Genomic DNA, 19,287 nt, shown 5'->3' with positions numbered 1-19,287 from the left:
GGTGCTCCCTTCTTGGCACTTCGATGTCCGCCGCAAGGTATGCGCAGGCACAGTGACTTATGCGATATCGGAGCCTGCATAACCCGAATACAATTGTCAAAACCTGCAGATTTACTGTCAAATAATTCACGAAGCGTGCAACAGGACACCAAGGAAGGATCTGGGCTTGAAAGAGTTTAGATTTTCTATAATCTGCAGACCAACGAAAGTAGGCTGGAAATATCTTATGCAATTCAGAGAGCAACCCCTTCAATAGCAGCGCCGGCAATCCTAAAATGAATCCAGCATTAGTCTTAGAACTCAAAATAATGAGCCACCTCCAGGGGCGGAGAGGGCGGGGGAAACATACACAAACGAGCCATTGGAAGGCTTGCTGATAACCATAGCCTGCTCCAGCTTCTCGAGGCTGATATCGGGGAACTTCTTCAGGTAGTACTCGTTACGCAGGGCAGTCGTCACTGCCTCAACCTTGCCCTGGGGCAACATGTGTACGGTGCAACCACCCCAGCCAGCACCAGTCAAACGACTACCCCATGTGCCCGCACGGCGCGCGATAGCACAGATATCATCCACCTCGGGAGCACTGCATTCGTATGAAGCGAAGCAAGACGCCTGCGACTCATTCAGAAGCTGACCCAGATACTTAATGCGCTTCTCATCGAGCTTGGATGCATTGGCAAGACAAGCCTTGAAATCCAATACCCGGCGCGCTTCCTTGAAGCAGTGCAGCGCACGCTGGCGCAGCTTGAAACGATCAGCTTGGACAGGGAATGCGGAGAGGAACTTGGACTCCAGCTCCGGGACTGTGGTGCCGAGGAGCTGGGCCATCTCCTCGCGTGTGTAGCCCTCCTCCTTGGTGAAGAGGTCCTGGGTGGCCTGGATAACGGAGTCAATCTGGTACTCGAGAGGGTCGCCCAGGCGGCCTTCCTTGGTCATTAGTTGGTTTTGGAAGTTGCGCAAACTGTAGCCAAGCGAGCTGTTGTCCTTGGGGAGGGTGAGGCCGAAGTTCTTGGCCAGGATCACGGCGGCAAGGGTGCACTCTGCGACACGCAGGTTGTAGTGGCGGGGGGCAGTATCGGCCTTGTTAGAGGTGACGAAGCTCTGGGCCATGAGGAAGGTGATTTCGTCGTCGGCGGTGGGAATGGGAACATGCTCGGCCTTGAAGGCGGGGTAGAACTGGGTGTAGAGGAGGTATCCGCGCTTGGAAAAGATGGAGGCAGCTTGGTCCATGCTGTAGAAATTCATTTGGTCAGCATTTTTCTTGTCGGTTGTCCAATTTCTTTTCTTTGAAAGGGTGGAATCGAAATAGAGACTCGATATACTAACCCGCCAGAGTACACACCGACTGCGCGCTCCGAAACAACAGCCAGATCCAATAGATCCTGCTTGGAGACATTGTGATTATTGGCCTTCATGACGGCCAGCGCAGAGGCACAGACGAAAGCGGCACTGCTGGAAATACCACCACCGGGGGGAACGTTTCCGTCGACCAGAATCTCCATGCTGGCGGGGACGAGTGTGCCATCGGGCTTTTCTTTGCGCAGGAACTTCAAGGAGCCAAGCAGGCCGGCCTTGAAGTAGTTAATCCATTCATGCTTCTTGGGGTCGATCTCGATATCGGAGTCGTGGGGCACGGAGAATTCCCGCGTGGGGAATTTTTCCGGGTTCACATTGGCAATCTTGATGGTGGTGCCGGAGGCGGCAGCGGGGGTGACCTTGACGGCCATAATCACGTCAACACTGACGGCGGTAGGTAGGACATCGTAGAGAGAGTAATCAATGTGCTCGCCGATGATGTTCACACGACCGGGGCTGCGAGCGACAAAATCGGGACGGTGGTTATATTGCTTGTTGAATTGCTGAATGAGAGCAGACCAGCGCTGCTGGTGCTCCGGCGCAACCGAATTGACGGAGGCATCGTCAGTGGCATAAACCTCGGCGATGGACTCGGTTTGCGGGACCAGTTCTGGGGAAGACATGGCGAGGTAAATATTTTGCTTTTGGGGGGGGGAAGAAAGAAAAGAAAAGAAAAGAAAGAAAGAAGTTGAAAGAGAGGGAAAGCAAAGGTGGTGGTGGTGGTACTAGTACGAGACTACAGAGTACTCCAGAAAAAATGGCGGGGGTTTATCACCCAAAACGGAAGAATGATGGCAGCCAAGCCCCGCGAGGAAAGTCCCCGGAAAAATACCTTTTGGTGGGGGAAGGTTTCATCCCCGGTGTCTCTTTCCAGTCGACCTTGCGGGGACGCAGAGGCCCTTGGTCCATTGTCCATTGTTCAAGTTTCCAGGAGATGTCAGTGGCGTTCAAATTGGTGATGCTATGTCATGCTATACTTAGTGTACTATATGTACACAATTTACTCCATCTCAAGGAAGCTGATATATTTCAAGTTTGACCCAATACTTTCAAGGTTACTCGTACTGCTAGAAGCTATCTACTATCAGGACTGGCAACCTTAAGGTAGACCTAACGAGATCTGATATACTCGCATCTTGAAATGCAGGTTGCAGGTTACAGTTGCACGCTCTGTAGCATCGGGCCGAATGGCTCGCCCGCCCGGCTTTCCGTAGAAATCGGGATGACAATCCACATCGCACTCGGGAAAAGAAATTATGGACAGAATACCCGTCATGTCGGCTAAACACGATCGGCAGAGGCGGGCAATGGATGACCCGGTTAACCTTGGACCAGGATATCCACTGGTGTTGGATGCTTAATACGAGTGACGAGTACTACTCATACTCGTGTTCTATTATAATCTCGATCACCACGCTGCTGGCTACGGAATCTCCTTCCCAAACGGTTGCTTACCTGCTAACCTGCTAACCTGCTACTCATAGTTAGTATGTACTCGTATGACTGTACTCTATCTGCACAGCATCGGACCATGTCACGTGCCACGATAACTGACACACGTGACTCGCCGAGGTCGGAGGGCGGAGGCAACACGGACCAATCAGAAAGACCGAAATTTGAGTCAGAGCGGTCGGTTTTGGTTTAAGGCGATTTTCGTCCCCAGGAAGATTCACGGCAAGGGCAATTATCATTTCTCTACCCTCGCGGTACCTCTCTACTCACTCCCTGGGCTGTCGTTGGTCATGATGATGCCTCTCAGACCTTCAAATAGCGCCTGGCGCTCCATTCACCTCCAGAGGCAGCTGATCTCTGCCCGTCGGCCTTTCTCGACCTCGTTCGTGGCCTCGGCTGCGTCGCCCCACCGCTCTTCTATTCAGAAACGGACCCAAAGCACGGCGACCGCGACCTCGTAAGTCGGAGGTTTGGTGGTTAATCACCCTAGCTTTACTGACACCATTGACTTAGGGGCTCCCGACCTGCTCCCAGCCCGGCCTTCAACCAAGAACCTCACCGCAATGAGGTCTCTCCGCTGCAAACCCGCCAGCTCCCTGAGCTCGATGACTCGTAGGTGTCTTTCGATTCACCCATCCTGGTCTCGATATGCCACAGCACCAAAGCAATTGCGGACCACTTCAATGGACCCGGGAGGCTAACGTAACACAGTATGGTTGGGATGAGTGGTGGTGAAATCTTCCACGAAATGATGCTTCGCCTTGACGTTAAGCACGTCTGTAAGTCATCATATATTCCCTACTTTTGCCTACCAATTGATCTAATTGACTGACCTTGCTATCACAGTCGGCTACCCTGGTGGTGCCATTCTTCCCGTCTTCGATGCCATCTATAACTCAAAACACTTCGACTTCATCCTCCCCAAGCACGAGCAGGGCGCCGGTCACATGGCCCAGGGCTATGCCCGTGCTTCTGGCAAGCCCGGTGTTGTTCTCGTCACTTCTGGTCCCGGTGCTACCAACACCATTACCCCCATGCAGGATGCCATGTCTGATGGTACCCCCATGGTTGTCTTCTGTGGTCAGGTCGTCACCAGCGCTATTGGAACCGATGCCTTCCAGGAGGCTGATGTCATTGGTATCTCTCGCGCCTGTACCAAGTGGAATGTCATGGTCAAGTCCGTTGCAGAGCTTCCCCGCCGTATCCAGGAGGCTTTTGAGATCGCTACTAGCGGCCGTCCCGGTCCCGTCCTGGTTGACCTTCCCAAGGATGTTACCGCCAGCATTCTCCGCAACCCGATTCCCATGCAAAGCACCATTCCTTCTCTCCCCAGTGCTGCCACCATGGCTGCCCGTGAGCTGAGCAAGAAGTCTCTTGACTCTACCATTGCTCGCGTCGCCCGCCTGGTCAACGTAGCTAAGAAGCCCGTCCTCTACGTTGGTCAGGGTCTTCTTGCCCGCCCCGATGGCCCTCAGATCCTGAAGGAGCTTGCGGACAAGGTCCAGATTCCCGTCACTACTACCCTCCAGGGTCTTGGTGGATTCGACGAGCTGGACCCCAAGTCTCTGCACATGCTCGGTATGCACGGCTCTGCCTACGCTAACATGGCCATGCAGGAGGCCGATCTGATCATCGCCGTTGGTGCCCGTTTTGACGATCGTGTCACTGGTAGCATCCCCAAGTTCGCCCCCCCAGGCTAAGCTAGCTGCCTCTGAGGGCCGTGGTGGTATCGTCCACTTCGAGATCATGCCCAAGAACATCAACAAGGTCGTCCAGGCCACCGAGGCTGTTGAGGGTGACTGCGCCGATAACCTCCGCCTTCTTTTGCCTCAGGTCAACGCCGTTCCGGAGCGCACTGAGTGGTTCGAACAGATTAACGACTGGAAGGCTCGTTTCCCCTGTCTCTGTACGAACGCCAGTCCGCCGAAGGCCCCATCAAGCCTCAGGCCGTAATTGAGACCCTCAGCAACCTGACCGCCGACATGAAGGAAAAGACCATCATCACCACCGGTGTTGGTCAGCACCAAATGTGGGCCGCTCAGCACTTCCGCTGGCGCCAGCCCCGTACCATGATCACCTCCGGTGGTCTTGGTACGATGGGTTACGGTCTGCCCTCCGCTATCGGTGCCAAGGTCGCTCGCCCCGACTGCCTGGTCATCGATATCGATGGTGACGCTTCTTTCAACATGACCCTGACTGAGCTCTCCACTGCTGCTCAGTTCGGTATCGGTGTCAAGGTTCTCCTGCTTAACAACGAGGAGCAGGGTATGGTCACACAATGGCAGAACCTGTTTTACGAGGACCGCTACTCCCACACTCACCAGCAGAACCCCGACTTCGTTCCTCTGGCCCGCTCTATGCGCGTCGCTGCTGAGCGCGTCTCCAAGACCTCCGACCTTGAGTCCAAGCTGAAATGGCTCATCGAGCAAGATGGCCCTGCCCTCCTGGAGGTCATCACCGATCGCAAGGTTCCCGTCTTGCCCATGGTCCCTGCCGGCCATGGTCTGCACGAGTTCCTGGTCTACGACGAAGGTAAGACAAACTCGTGATTCCAAAATTCCACTTCGAAACTCAATTACTAACTATCCTCACAGCCAAGGAGAAGGACCGCAAGGAAGTTATGCGCAAGCGTAACGTCGACTTCGCCGTCAACTATCGCGATTAAAGCACGCTAGGCAAACTGGCATCCTAACCGCACCGCCCTGGATGCCTGTCCATATTGGCCGTCATTTATTTTTTCCCACTGATATCCATGGCGTTTTCTTGGCCGGTTCACCAAAAGCAATTGGGACTGATCGAACCCGGAATTTCCTTAACACAAGGAAGAAATCAATTTCTTTTTTTAAAAAAAAATTAAGAAGAAAAACACCACACCATCGCCCTGGTTGAAAATGGCATGGCAAAAATTCTGCGGTGTCTGATAGACGAGATGCTCGGTTCTGTTTTCGTTGTTTCCCTGATTCTCTCCTTCCCCGGGCTGCCTCGTTGGGGGATTCTATCAGACATGCATTGTGGTTGTTGTATCGCGATTTCGGAGTTTTATTTCATCCTATGCCGCCGTTCTCCGTGTGTGTGTATATAATGTTCATTTACTCGAATTATAAGTTCAAACTTGAGGAAATCTTCTACTGCCTTGCTGTCTACATTGGAATCCATTCTTCCCCGTGGGGTTCGTAGCGAATGTCTGCAATGCAATAGCTTGCAGTCGCGAAACTCGAAATCAATGACATTGAAAGCACTGCCTAGCAGCTTGGCCTCCAAGTTCCATAAATCCCCTACGGAGTAGTAGTAATTACTCCATACAGTTGCGTACAGATGCCAAGCCTATGGTGGGGCTTGGAACGTGCCCAGTTTCTATATTGCTCGTCCAAAGACTATTGAAAGCTACACAAGTTCCCGGTTTGGTTTTCAAACAGCAGAGCTTTTGAGGTCACTTTTAACTATGACTGGAAGCAAATACCCTGTAGGCTAAATGTCAAGTGGTCGATTGGTGATCCGCTCGGGTCTGTTTGTGCTATAACGACTCTATGGAGAGATGGGGGCGATCAACTACCCATATAGGTAGCCACTAGGCAGGAACTCACATACTATTCCATTTTCTACAAGCGAGGTTGCTAGCCGATGATATCAACGAGCTTTGTGAGGGGTCATATTTGGGACCCCTTCCAACTCTCTTTCCAAATCTCTTGTCCAATTCGAATTACTCAATGCTCCAAGTTCTCGTATAAGAGCGTCAAGCACTTGCGTTCCTATTGAGTTCGAGGAACCCATATGCAAAATTATGGTTTTTAGAGGCACGTACCTCGTACTATGTATTCTTCCCATTCAGCCCACCCATAATTCCGAGGGCCAATCAGCTACTTCATAGACATGTACGACGGCGGCTCCGAAGGTGGGCCACGAAAGCCTTGCAATCCTTAGTACTACTCCATCGAAACACAGATTGACCGATCACAAGTGGTTCATCCTTGGCCCTCACTCACTCGCGATCAGGTTAAGTTGCAAGCTGTTATTTCGAAAGATCCACGCCGCACGGGGCTCAAAATAACGAGGTACGGTGCACAAATTTTTAGTTATTGGCCTTAGTAGGCTTACCTAAAGAACCCTAGGCTTAAAATAAGAAAGCAATGCCTATCTGAGGCTGATTTCAATTTTCACTTGAAGTTTGACCACGAGATCGCAACCAAACGTATCTAAATGGCAAAGACTACGAAAATTGCGCTGGTTTTTGGCGCCAGTGGCATTTCTGGATGGGCTCTAGCTAAAAACTTGCTCTCCTATCCTACACCTACAATCTTTGGCCGGGTGATCGGTTTGACACATCGCCCACGTACAATTGTCGAGAGCGGCTTACCACAAGACCCGCATCTCGAACTATACTCCGGGGTAGATCTCCGTACCGACCTGGATACTGTTAAGAGGCAGATGCAGGAACGAGTTCCCAACCTGAATCAGGTCACACATGTGTATTACTGTGGTATGCGTGGCTCTTTGGGTTTTATCTAACCGTTTATCTTCCATGTGTCGTATTTATTAACCATTTTTGAAAACAATAGCATATTCAAACGCCACTGCATACAGCGAAAATGTCATGGACATCAAAAGCATCAACAAAAAATATGACCTACAATGCCGTCCATTCGACCGATACACTTTGCAGCCAGCTAGAGTTTCTAGTTCTACAGACTGGCACCAATGTAAGCTTTCTTAGCTCTATATACCATAAAAGAGACTGACCTTTCAAGAACTACGGCGTGGCAGTATTCCAGCACCAGGACAAAATTGAAATCAATCCTCCCTTGAGAGAAGACAATCCTCGCATTCCATCTCCCTACGGGGATGAGATATTTTACTACGAACAAGTGGACTTGATCAAGGAGGCTTCTATGGGGAAGTCGTGGAATTGGTGCGAAGTTTGCCCGGACCAGATCATTGGTAAATAAGATACTCCCTTTCTATCGGTCACCAAGGTTTCTCGCTGATTTATATTCAGGATTTGTACCTAACGTGACTGGTATGACATTTGTTGAGCCCTTGGCACTATATCTCTCGCTCTACCGATTCGTCAACGGACCGGGCGCAAACATCGCCTTCCCCGGAACCAGAAACAACTTCACTCATACCTTCACAGACGCGTCTCAGGACTTGATTTCCAAATCTGAGATCTATCTTTCGGTTGAAACCCCCGAGAAGGCTAATAGAGAAGCTTTTAATATCGCCGACACCGACGTACCTGGTCCTTGGTCCGTGAAATAGCCTATTTTGGCCGATTACTTTGGATTGAAGGGGACCGGCCCCAGAGAAAAAGGTTGGGAAGACCTTGAGAAGTGGTGGAATGATCACCAACCTGACTACCGACGGATGTACAAGACATACAGACTGGAACGCCGTGATATTCCACCCTCATCGTGGATTTTCATGAAGTCTGGGTTCGTCATGCTTGATCGAGATCGTGAAATGTGCTTGGATAAGATTAGAGACATCGGTTTCAGAGAAGAGTATCCAGTCGGAATGGGTTACATCATTGCTCTTGAGCGCATTGCCGAAGCTAAGCTGATCCCATCCCGACATGCTCTATCAACATCTTTGTTTTCTGAGCCTTCGTTAACTAAGACCATGAAAATACTGGCTTCGACTTAAAAGGAGGGACTAGTCTAGGCCTAGCCAGATAGAAGTATGCACAGAGCGTCTTTTATTTTCTTGAAAGTCAAGCTCTGAAGAGTACCCTCAGTTGATATTTCTCTCTCCGTCAAAGCTCGGGGCTTTCAAGTTTATGGCCCGGGCTTATTCAAATACGATCCATTGTATTCCAAAGGTTATATGTTATCACACAGTGGTCATGAACCTTGGACTGGTCTTATGTAATTCGGAGATTGGTAACTTTGAGGCTCATCTATTTTCAAGAATAGCTCCTCGGTATTTGCTAGGATTTTTTATTCAGATAGAAAAACTATTCCGTATTATCAGAGGCCGGTGTGCTTGAGCCATAGAGAATTTTCGTGCGCTTCAAAGGGCTTGAAGCGGAGTTTCAACCTACCAGAATTACCACTAGGAACTGTAGTATTCTAGTCAGAAAATGGACATAGTAGCTAACTTCCAGGTCTAAGAAGTTGAGAAATCTCAACAAAAAGCTAAACCAGCATATGCTGTGTTAAGATCTTAGTCTTTGGCTGTATTCGTTGCTCTCCAAGAATTCTTTACAAACACGCTCTCTTTATCTTGCTAATCTCTAAGCTTTTGCTTTGTAGGAAGCATTCTAAGGTTCAAGTTGCTTTGCTTCAAGCTTATAAATATATTGGTTTTGCCTTATACTGGTTGCTACTTTGCTCTATATACACTCTTACTTTAACTTCACTAGTATATATGCCCAGGTGCTTTTGCTCTCCATGAGTCTCACGATTCAAAAATAGATTTGAGCCGGGGGGGGGGGTTAAGAAAAAAAGGGTCAAAACCTACGGTCTCAGTGAATGGACGGAAGGGCTCCCTCTCCAGGGGTGTTTGTCTCTGTCTCTGTCTCTGTTCCTGCCGTCCCTCTTCCCATTCTTTGGATTAGTTGGCCCTCTACAACTTTCGTATTCTTTCTTCGATCTCAAAATGTCATCTTCCAGGTCGGTACATGACTCAATTTTTTGCTGCTCGCATTCCTAACTTAGATAGCATCTGCTGAAAGCAACTCCAGAGAAAAGAAAGGCGATCCTCCGCAACTCCAGCTCCCAAGCAGGCCACTTTAATCTCCAATTGGGATGGCCCTGGAGGTCGTCACGACAACGACCATGCTGACGTTTGCCGAATCCAGATCCTTCCCAGCTCGGAGGAGATATCAAGTCTACGTGCAGAGTATCTGCCCCTCAATGACCCAACACAGTGGCACCTGGCCGGCATTGAAGGCGTACTGGACAGAAACTTACGACTTCTGCGAGAGGACGGTGTTGGCCAGCTGAGGCATGCAGTCCATCAACTCATTGAAAGTTCGCAATCATACCATTCCGGCACTCCACAGTTGCGTCACAATCACTACAATAACGCAAGGATTGCTAGGGTCAAGTGGGATGAGTTTTTGGGTTTACAGATTGAGATAGCATTTCCACAGCCGGGAAAACTGAGTGCCATGTCGATCGCTGATCGGAAGATCTGGTGGCAGACTTCCAAGCGTCTCCAGTTCGGTACCCTGTTTTGCTTGATATGCGACAAGCGCTTTGTACTGTTTTGCACCGTTGCTAGCCAGAGTCCACCCTGGAGGAACAACGCTCGAGCGATGGAAGAAATTTTCGGCCTTCAAGAATTGTGGAACGATAAAGCTGACGCACATGCCACTTTTACGCTCGTTGACTTGGAGGAGTCCAATATGCGGGCACTCCTTGGTCTTCTTGGTGTGAATACAAGACGGTTCTCCATGTTTGAATTCCCCAACGTGCTTAGAGTCTGTTCCGCTTGCTATACCAAATTCACGAAAATACAAACTCCTAGCCAGAATTCATTCATGTAGGATCTCAATGCATTATTAAAGACGCACGATACAGAACATTCTTTCAAGGTGGTTTGACATGTTCAATCTGCAACGGAGGGTCCGGTGTGGTGTAGTGGTGGTGTACTCGTAGGAAGAGGTGAGGCAGTGACGTTGTGGGGAGACCTCAGCTTTGTGAGTTTAGTTAGTAACCCCGACACTCCGAACTTCGACACTTCATCCTCTTCTTCCTCCACTCCCACTCCTAACTCCTCAACTCCTTCGCTCTCCCCACCCTTCCTTCTCTTTTATGAATTGCCATTCTGAGCGCCCGTGCTGAAGTCTCTCTCGGCTTGAACAATTGCTTTGAACCCCCAGGTGTTATCGCCTGCTCTGTTTCCACAGCTCCCCCTCATCCGCTCTCCACGATGTCCAGCCCACCGCCGGTCGCCGAGGACCAAACCCGCCTCCTCGAGGAGGCCCTGGGAGTCGTGAGGCAACAGTCAGGCCTGATGCGCAAATGCTTAGAAACTCCTGGCAAGCTCATGGATGCGCTCAAGTGCGGGTAAGCTGTTCTCTACCCCCCCAAGGCAGCCATCTCCGGTGTCTGCGCGATGATGACCCCCCGCGTACTAATTGATGCGTCCCCGGGGCGCAAGACCACAGATCAACCCTTGTTTCCGAATTGCGAACCCCCAGCCTTGGCCCAAAACAGTACTATGAGTTGTACATGGCGGTCTTCGATGCGTTGCGACACCTCTCCGTCTACCTTAAGGAGAACCACCCGGTCAACCACCTCGCGGATCTATACGAACTTGTGCAATATGCTGGAAACATCGTTCCACGCCTATACTTGATGATCACTGTGGGGACGGTCTATATGTCAGTCCAGGATGCGCCGGTCAAGGAGATTATGAAAGATATGATGGAGATGAGCCGGGGTGTGCAGCACCCGATCCGTGGCCTCTTCCTGCGATATTACTTGTCCGGACAGGCGAGAGACTACCTCCCCTCGGGCACCAGCGATGGCCCAGAGGGTAATCTGCAGGACTCGATCAATTTCGTCTTGACCAATTTTGTGGAAATGAATAAGCTCTGGGTCCGGCTGCAGCACCAAGGACCTTCGAGAGAACGCGAGCGCCGGATACAAGAGAGACGCGAGCTGGAGTTGCTTGTGGGCAGCAATGTTGTCCGTCTCAGCCAGTTGGTGGATCTCGAAACATACAAGACAGGCATACTACAGGCACTTCTAGAACAGGTGGTGCAATGCCGCGACGTTCTGGCACAGGAATATCTTTTGGAAGGTAAGGCCTCGAATTGGAGTCCAGCCCAGTACTCAGCCACTGACTGGTTCAATAGTTATCACCAAAGTGTTCCCAGATGAATTCCATCTTCACACTCTTGATCAGCTCTTGTCCGCCATCGCCCGGCTCAACCCGCACGTCGATCTTAAGAAAATTGTCATTGGATTGATGGACCGTCTGTCGACGTATGCAACAAAGGATTCCGATGCCAATGCCGAGCCAGATACGAGGAAGGAAAATGAAGAGGAAGCTGTTACTCGATTGTTACATAAACTGGAAATCGAGAAGGAGACGAAGAAGACCGAATCAGGAAAGACTGCTGCCACGGAACCCTCCACAGAGAATGGCACCGAGGCAACGAATAAGTCAGAAGAGACACCAGAGCCAGCAAAGGAAGAAGATGAAAGCAAGAACGAGACAGAGGAGAAGCCCGAAGTTCCTGCAGAAGTGAAATTGTACGATATCTTCTATGAACAGGTCGTTAACCTGATCAAGACGCGGGCATTGCCCATCCAAGATACCATGGCCCTCCTTGTGTCTCTTGTCAACTTGGCGCTCAACATCTACCCAGGACAGCTAGAGTATGTCGACCAGGTCCTTGACTTCGCTACTCAAAAGACAGCCGAGTACACCGATCACGCCGATCTGCACTCAGCACCGACACAACAGCACATACTTCACCTCCTTAACGCCCCACTCCGTGCATATGTCTCTATCTTTACGGCCTTGGCTCTGCCACACTATCTGCCGCTTTTGACATCACAGTCGTATCCCACCCGGAGATCTATCGCTGGCGAGATCATTCGGAGTCTCCTGAAGAACAAAATCTTTATCACAACTACCGAAAATCTCGATCGTGTGTTGCAAGTCTCAAGAGTATTGATTAAAGAGGGCATGCAGCAATCTGCAGGATATCCCGGAGCACAGGCCCAACGGCGTGGAGGAGAAACGGATGAAACAATCGAGGAGCAAGGCTGGCTTGCAAGATTGGTACACTTGATCCAAGCACCGGAGAATGATACCCAACTCAAGGTAAGATATTGAGAACTATCATCACTGCATTTATTATACATCTAACATGTCCTGGGCAGCTGCTTCAAGCCACGCGTAAAGCATATGGCGATGGCAATGAGCGCATTCGATACACTACACCTGCCATTGTCACAGCCTCTATCCGTCTTGCTCGCAAATTAAAGTCTCGTGAACACTACGACGATAACTGGCAATCGCAGTCCTCCGTTCTCTATCGATTCATGCACCAATGCGTTAACAACCTCTACCAGCGGGTGAACCCAGGCTGTGCAGACCTGGCTCTCCGGTTGTTTGTGATGTGTGGTGAAGTTGCCGACCAAACAGGCTTTGAGGAGGTCAGCTACGAGTTCTTCGCTCAAGCCTTCACCATTTATGAGGACTCCATCAGCGACTCTCGTGCTCAATTCCAGGCTGTCTGTGTTGTGGCCGGTGCTTTGCAAGGTACTCGTGGTTTCTGCAAAGAGAATTACGACACTCTAATCACCAAGACCGCTCTACACGGAAGCAAGCTGCTCAAGAAGCCTGACCAATGTCGGGCAGTCTATCTTGCAAGCCACCTTTGGTGGGTGGTGGAGAATCCCCAGCGCGAGGAAGAGGAACCTAAGGACGTAAGTGATCGGCCCTTCACCACTGGCTCATCTTCGATTGTGATACTTACACTACAACAGCTCTATCGCGACGGAAAGCGTGTTTTGGAGTGCCTCCAACGAGCTCTTCGTGTTGCCGATGCCTGCATGGACAACGCTGTCTCCGTCGAGCTATTCGTCGAGATTCTCAACCGCTACGTCTACTACTTTGATCAACAAAATGAGAATGTCACCACAAAGTATCTCAATGGTCTCATTGAGCTTATCCACTCCAATCTGCAAACCAGCGAAGATGATCCTAATCCTAATCTCGAGGGTCCCAAGCGTCATTTTGAGCGTACGCTGGCATACATCCGCTCTAGAGATTACGAAGGTGTTGTCACAGAACGGCAATAAATCAGATCCCGTGTCATTCTTCGTCTAGATTCAATTGATTGATGGACTCGGGCTTTTTGAATCGGAATGATACTCTCTTATCATGGGTGCAAGACCATTGTATCTGTATGAAGGGCTATTTTGGTCTCAGTTAATCTGGTTCCTAATTCCCTTGGCTAACCTTTTCATTGTTTCTTTTGAAGTCTCGTCTATTTTCTTTCTGGAAGCCGGCCTCTGCCATGATGCTTTGTTCTTTTCGTTTGAGTATATACAACTGTACCATCGTCTCTCGATAATTCCATACCCTCGAACTTTATTTTGAAGTGTAACTTCCATTTTTTGCATTCCATCCAAATATTGACCTTCCTCCCGGGTGTTTCTGCTAGCTCATCAGCAGTACTAGTATAGTATTATTGTACTAAACAACTGCATCGCAGCGTCACCATTATCCATGGATGCGATCGGGCGGAAGGTAAAAAAACAGCGACTTGGATATTCAAAGTTCGATCTACAGGGATATGTTTACGTGACCAGGGAATATGGAACGAAGAAGAAACCTTCGATCATGCAATTGAGTCAAGGACAAAGATGGAGAGGGAGATTGACCCAATCCCCACGGATATCGCTGCATAATGCAGAAAGGCCAGTAAAAAAGTAGATCATACCATACACAATAGCAAGCCCGGATGCCCCAGTCCAAGTCATTCCAACTTGGACACATTCAAAAAAGAAAACCCGATCAGATGAAACCCATAGCAGCGAAAACATATCAAATATTTGAGGACGTGTGGATGAGAGACGTTAATCCGTGACGCTTCAATTCGGAAAAGGAAAAGAGACAAGAGAAAAAGGAAAAAGGGTAAAGGGGCATTTCAGGGATCATTTCCAGATGGAGGAAAGAAGTGCGTAAGAAGACAAAGGTCACCGAGGTTGCAACTCGAAGTCAGGCTCATGATGAAAACGAGGACCGTTCGCTGATCATGACGAAATTAGGAAGTCCCGCCAAACAGTCCAGTCGGGGGAGAGGAGTACTGTCTGAATACAGAGGGCGCGCCAAGTCCGCCAAAGGCAGCAGGGTTGCTGTTTCCAGGGATTGGGCTGCCGATATCACCTGGTACAATGCTACCCCGGTGGCCACCCATCGCACTGTTGGTATCCGGCTCAAACTTGACGTACTGGCCATTCTTATCTTCTTTGATGGAGAATGACCCACCGCCATTCTGAGGGCTACCTTCCGTGTCGCAGATGTCGAGCATCTCACCGAGTGAAATCGCGGGCTCGCTAGATGGGCGCAGCTGTCCAACTTGATTGAGAACCGCCTTCACATCATGGTAGCCACCCGATCCCGGTTGGGGGTTGATCGTATTGAGGTGCTTGCATGCTTGAATCACAAGAAGGCGGATTGTAACAGGCCGAGTCGTGTGAACGCGATGATGACCGCCGGCAGCAAAGGCGTTGTGATTGTGGGCCCAGCCACTCCCTCCTACATAAGTGTTAGTGGCATGTTTAGTAGCGATTTAAGGGTGATGCTCACCAGTCGCTACTCCCCAGGTAGAAACACCAGGGAAAGGGGAACCAAAGGGTGCAGGAGCACCCCAACCAGGACCAGTTGCAAAAGGCGCATGTTTAGCTCCTAGTAACCAAGTTAGTTCACTTTTCGGGATTATGTGCTGACACACAGACTCACCCAGAGGCTCTGCAAACAAAGAAGATCCTTGGAAACTGGCCCTCGATGGCGGAGGGAACTGTCCTGGCGCGGAAGCACCAGGCAACGACTGGGAAAGTTTTGACGAGTACGGATCATCTGTATCATCGAGAAGTGCACTGCTACCGAGCTGCGTACTTAAATCATCCACATCTCGCCGGGCAGATGCATGCCCACCATCATGGTGGTCCTGCGCGGTGCTTGGAGGACGCTTGATCGGACTTGGTCGTGAGATTGGGAAGGGCTGGCCGGCTGAATCTAAAGGAGAGCGCTCGAATGATCCAGACTGTTGTCGTGAATGAGACTTGGCCAAGCCAGGTTGCTGAATAGGAAATGCGCCAGGCGCCCCATGATGTCCCGGGAATGGGAGACCATGTCCAAGGTCAGGCGGGAACCCGCGGCCAGGATGTATGGGACGGACGCCATTGATTCCAGGCGGTGCAGGAATTCCACCCGGGCCGCTAAACCCACGATGGCTCATCATGCCAGAATTCGGAGAGTACATTTGCAAGTCCGGCGGGATCGGTCGACCACCCATTCCAGGTAGACCGGGTGGGTTTGACGGTAAGCCACCCAGTCCCGGAAAACCAGGTGGGTTGATGCGACCTAGCGGAGATAAAGGTGCGGAAGGTTGAGGATGGTGTAGAGGCGGATGCTGCTGATGGCCTGGTCTCCCACCAATGCCTGGGGCTCCAGAATACGACTGAGCCAAAGAGCGTGGTGAGATGGAGGGCTGGAAAGGAAAGTCGGAGGAAGTGGTTTGCGAATGGGGCGAGGATGTGTGTGAGCCTTGCTGAGACGGTTGTCGCGGCCTGGCAGGAGTCGAAGCTTTCGGAGCTGCAGGCGATGCCACAGAGTAATGCGGCGACTGAAGAGGTCCAGGGATAGCTTGGATCGGAAGAGACGACGGTATCAGGGGAATAGAGCCAGCATGTAATGCAGCTTTGGGTTGGACAAATGGCTTTCCAACCCTCTCTCTAAACTCCTGTTCGGCTTTAGCGGCCAGCTCGCGGTCCCTTCTGGCCTGATCTTCTCGAGTCTTGTTCTCTTGATCCTCCTTTGCCTTCTTCTCTCGGGATTCTCGTTCCTCTCTCTCCCTGCGCTTCGCATCGTCACGCTTCTTTTTCTCCTCCTTCTGCTCACGCTGCTTACGCTCTGTTTCAGCTTGTCGGTCTCGATCTTCCTTTAGGCGACGTTGCTTTTCGGCTTCTTTGCGGGCACGCTCCTCCTCCTGGGCCTTGCGTTCTGCTTCGCGCTTCTTCCTTTGCTCTTCACGCTTCAGTCGCTGCTCTTCCAGCTTCTTCTCCTGTGCCGCTTTCGCTGCAGCCTCCTCGGCTGCTTTCTCGGCATCCCGGCGAGACTTCTCTTCTTCCTTGGCTTGCTTCTGCAAGCGCTTCTTGTCCTTCTTTTTCTGAGCTTCTCGTGCTTTCTTAGCATTCCGTTGCTCATTCCGGTTCTCCTCTTCCAATAATTCCTCTATGAGCTGCTTCTGGCGTTGTTCGGCGACTTTTTCTCGATATGCAGTCATGACTCGCTGCTCGAACATGCGGGCGGCAAATATTTGGAACATTCGTCGCCCTTCTTGCATGCGCTGCTCCTCGGTCATGGCATCCTACAAAATTGGTTAACGTGATCAAATTTACACAGGCTTGGTAAATACATACCATCTCGTCTTCATCGAACTCTTCCTCTTCTTCTTGGCTGTCATAGTCTTCATCCTCCTCATCATCATAGTCCTCGTCGTCGAGAGGGCCATGGTTATGACCAGCATGAAATGATTGGTGGGCGGCGGCGATATTATACTGGGTATCTTCTTCACGCTGCATTCGACGCTCGGCCAATTGCTCCATCATGTCAATAAAATGTTTGCCATCGTTTTTCAGAAGATCGTCTGCCACAGTAAGAATGCCATCTGGGGATTTTTCAAATGGTTAGAACAGCTAGCCCTTAGTAGAGACAGGAGTATAAGTGCACCCACCTTTAACCGTCAAACTATTCCCAAAGGCGAAAAAGTCCGCACGTGCTGCACGAGTCTCCTCGTCTTCAAATTCGTCGTCATCACTGTAAAGCTCTTCATCGTCTTCCTCGTCCTCCTCGTCCTCATCCTCCTCTTCCTCATCATAATCATCCTCAAGATCGTCGTCGTCTTCGGGTAATTCTTGAACTCTACCCCGTGATGGGTGGAATTGGCCATGGGTGCGAGTATGTTGGCCAGGTGATCGTAGGGGTGGTTGGTACAGTCGAGGCGGGGGAATGATAGGGGCGCCTTCATCGAAGGAGCCTTGGTTGTTGTTGGCATATTGTTCGAGCTCTTCGTAATACGCATCATACAAAACCTCAAGCTCCTCCTCAATGGCGGTGCGTTTTCGGCCACAGACAGTGCAGCTGCAAGAATGCTTTTGTTGCTCTTTCATCTTCCTCAACACGGCATCTTTCTCCACCTTCACCAATTGGCGGCGTTCTTCCTCGCCCAGCTCGAACCAGAAAGTCCGGATATTCTCGCGCTCCTCCAAAGAGGACTGGTTCCAGATACTGCTCTCTTTGGCGGACTTGGCGGGGAAACGGGTGGCGGAATACGGGAGGGAGTGCGGCGGTGGTGGGTGAGAGAATGAAGCGGACGGGGTAGAGAGAGGTGTTGAGCTGCCATCAGCGAGAGTGTGCGAATCCGAGCGGCCTTTTTTGTTCCTTTTTTTCTTGGATTTGTGGTCGGTTAAATGTTCGTGATGATCATCTGGCCCATTCGACATTGAAGGATGCGAGTGTGATCCAAAGTCTCCATTCTTATAGACATCATCTTGTTCATGGTGATCAAAGTCCGCGCTATCGTGGTCCGCAATATCATCGTCGGAATGTCGATCTTCGGCCGCAGCGACGTCAGTAGGATCTCCGTGAGAGTGAGCATCTAGGCGAGCGGCTTGTTTCTGTCGGCGCTTTTGCTTCTTGCGATTCACAACGGGGGCTGATGGTGACATGGTATCGATTGCTGAATGGCTCAAGGGTCCCCGCGCGTCACCGTTGGTCGATGGCGCCGGAGCGGCCGATACATGCGTCGTCATGGTGGATATGAAGCTTGGAGCGACTGCCTCGGCAGTATGACTATTTATGACTAGCGCAGAGTCGTCGGTTAGAGAGACGAGTTCGTATCAAGGTGGGTGGGGTGACTAGAATGAACGACCAAAGCGAAGAGCGGGAGAGAGCGAAAGAACCTACCAACAAAGCTCCGGTCAATCCAATGCAAGGACCAACTCAACAAAGGGGGAACCTCCGCTAGGCGAGCAAAAATCCGAAAGGCTCCTCGGCAGGTCCGTTGGGAGTGGCGCGCAGCAGCAAACAAGAGGGGTTTGGTGTCAGCGTCAGAGGAGGGGGTCGAAAGGCGATAATCCCGGCGGGTCACGACGTGTTCGCTCGGAGACGAGGCCGGGGCGCAGGGAGACCCGCGGAGGAAGAGGTACAGTTGGTCAGGGCCAGGGCCAGGGAGATATCGAAGCCCTGGAAACGCGGGTCGCAGAAGGTGTTCGATCGTAAGGCGGATGATGGGAAGAAGCGATGGGCTTTCCGGCTCTCTGGCTGGTTGTCGTGCCGCCGCAACGGGATAGCCGCCGCAAGCGAGCTGATGCCTGATGGGCCAGGCAATACATGCAGGAAATACAGAAATGGCAGCATCTGGGAGGAGTCTCCCATTTTATAAAAGATAATGTTTTTAAAACGCTGCAATTTACTTCTCAAGGCATGATCAACTAATTTCCCTTTTGATTGTACTGTCTGACTAGACAACAATTCACCAATTTGAGATCAGATCAGATCACATGACGGTATGCATTCATTGTATGTGTACATTGTACTTCGTATGCACATCTGTTGTATAGTCTTTCACCGCCTCCGATATTCTGCCGATCTAAATCGTGGGGGCGGTGCAGGTCTGTTACTGTACTGTCGGGTTGTTTGCTCCACCGCGCTGTGAGACACGCTCAAGCGCTAAGGTTCAAATTAAAAATAACTCCCATCCAGACAGAAATTTTTCCCTAAAACAGC

General features: G+C 50.7%; 7 protein-coding genes across 7 annotated transcripts; 4 read left to right on the top strand and 3 right to left on the bottom strand.

Moving 5' to 3' along the window:
* Positions 1 to 233: 233 nt before the first annotated feature.
* N7509_008914 (uncharacterized protein) lies at positions 234 to 1,979 on the bottom strand (the record flags this gene model as incomplete). Its single annotated transcript, XM_056633551.1, has 3 exons — positions 234 to 270; positions 350 to 1,231; positions 1,327 to 1,979. 3 exons carry the CDS (start codon positions 1,977 to 1,979, stop codon positions 234 to 236), a joined length of 1,572 nt encoding a protein of 523 aa, XP_056484171.1.
* Positions 1,980 to 2,887: 908 nt separating this feature from the next.
* N7509_008913 (acetolactate synthase catalytic subunit) lies at positions 2,888 to 5,473 on the top strand (the record flags this gene model as incomplete). The annotated part of the gene is made up of 8 exons (XM_056633550.1): positions 2,888 to 2,976; positions 3,020 to 3,265; positions 3,322 to 3,420; positions 3,520 to 3,587; positions 3,655 to 4,445; positions 4,504 to 4,670; positions 4,775 to 5,340; positions 5,403 to 5,473. 8 exons carry the CDS (start codon positions 2,888 to 2,890, stop codon positions 5,471 to 5,473), a joined length of 2,097 nt encoding a protein of 698 aa, XP_056484170.1.
* A 1,532-nt stretch (positions 5,474 to 7,005) lies between these two features.
* N7509_008912 (uncharacterized protein) lies at positions 7,006 to 8,448 on the top strand (the record flags this gene model as incomplete). Its single annotated transcript, XM_056633549.1, has 5 exons — positions 7,006 to 7,285; positions 7,486 to 7,505; positions 7,554 to 7,743; positions 7,802 to 8,037; positions 8,095 to 8,448. The coding sequence occupies 5 exons, from the start codon at positions 7,006 to 7,008 to the stop codon at positions 8,446 to 8,448; spliced, it is 1,080 nt and encodes a 359-aa protein (XP_056484169.1).
* Positions 8,449 to 9,402: 954 nt separating this feature from the next.
* N7509_008911 (NF-X1 finger and helicase protein) lies at positions 9,403 to 10,294 on the top strand (the record flags this gene model as incomplete). Its single annotated transcript, XM_056633548.1, has 2 exons — positions 9,403 to 9,420; positions 9,488 to 10,294. 2 exons carry the CDS (start codon positions 9,403 to 9,405, stop codon positions 10,292 to 10,294), a joined length of 825 nt encoding a protein of 274 aa, XP_056484168.1.
* A 386-nt stretch (positions 10,295 to 10,680) lies between these two features.
* Positions 10,681 to 13,571, top strand: N7509_008910 (vacuolar protein sorting-associated protein 35; the record flags this gene model as incomplete). The annotated part of the gene is made up of 5 exons (XM_056633547.1): positions 10,681 to 10,817; positions 10,919 to 11,556; positions 11,612 to 12,588; positions 12,648 to 13,196; positions 13,257 to 13,571. 5 exons carry the CDS (start codon positions 10,681 to 10,683, stop codon positions 13,569 to 13,571), a joined length of 2,616 nt encoding a protein of 871 aa, XP_056484167.1.
* Positions 13,572 to 14,539: 968 nt separating this feature from the next.
* N7509_008909 (uncharacterized protein) lies at positions 14,540 to 18,311 on the bottom strand (the record flags this gene model as incomplete). The annotated part of the gene is made up of 5 exons (XM_056633546.1): positions 14,540 to 15,033; positions 15,085 to 15,183; positions 15,238 to 16,867; positions 16,920 to 17,167; positions 17,234 to 18,311. The coding sequence occupies 5 exons, from the start codon at positions 18,309 to 18,311 to the stop codon at positions 14,540 to 14,542; spliced, it is 3,549 nt and encodes a 1,182-aa protein (XP_056484166.1).
* Positions 18,312 to 18,645: 334 nt separating this feature from the next.
* Positions 18,646 to 18,936, bottom strand: N7509_008908 (uncharacterized protein; the record flags this gene model as incomplete). The annotated part of the gene is made up of 1 exon (XM_056633545.1): positions 18,646 to 18,936. The coding sequence occupies one exon, from the start codon at positions 18,934 to 18,936 to the stop codon at positions 18,646 to 18,648; it is 291 nt and encodes a 96-aa protein (XP_056484165.1).
* Positions 18,937 to 19,287: the final 351 nt, after the last annotated feature.

This window comes from Penicillium cosmopolitanum (genome assembly GCF_028827165.1).
Source record: "Penicillium cosmopolitanum strain IBT 29677 chromosome Unknown utg000009l:1.0-9042332.0:1.0-9050551.0, whole genome shotgun sequence".
NCBI lineage: Eukaryota > Fungi > Ascomycota > Eurotiomycetes > Eurotiales > Aspergillaceae > Penicillium > Penicillium cosmopolitanum.
The sequence above is the reverse complement of the archived record's forward strand: the minus strand, read 5'-3'. Positions and strand labels throughout refer to the sequence as shown.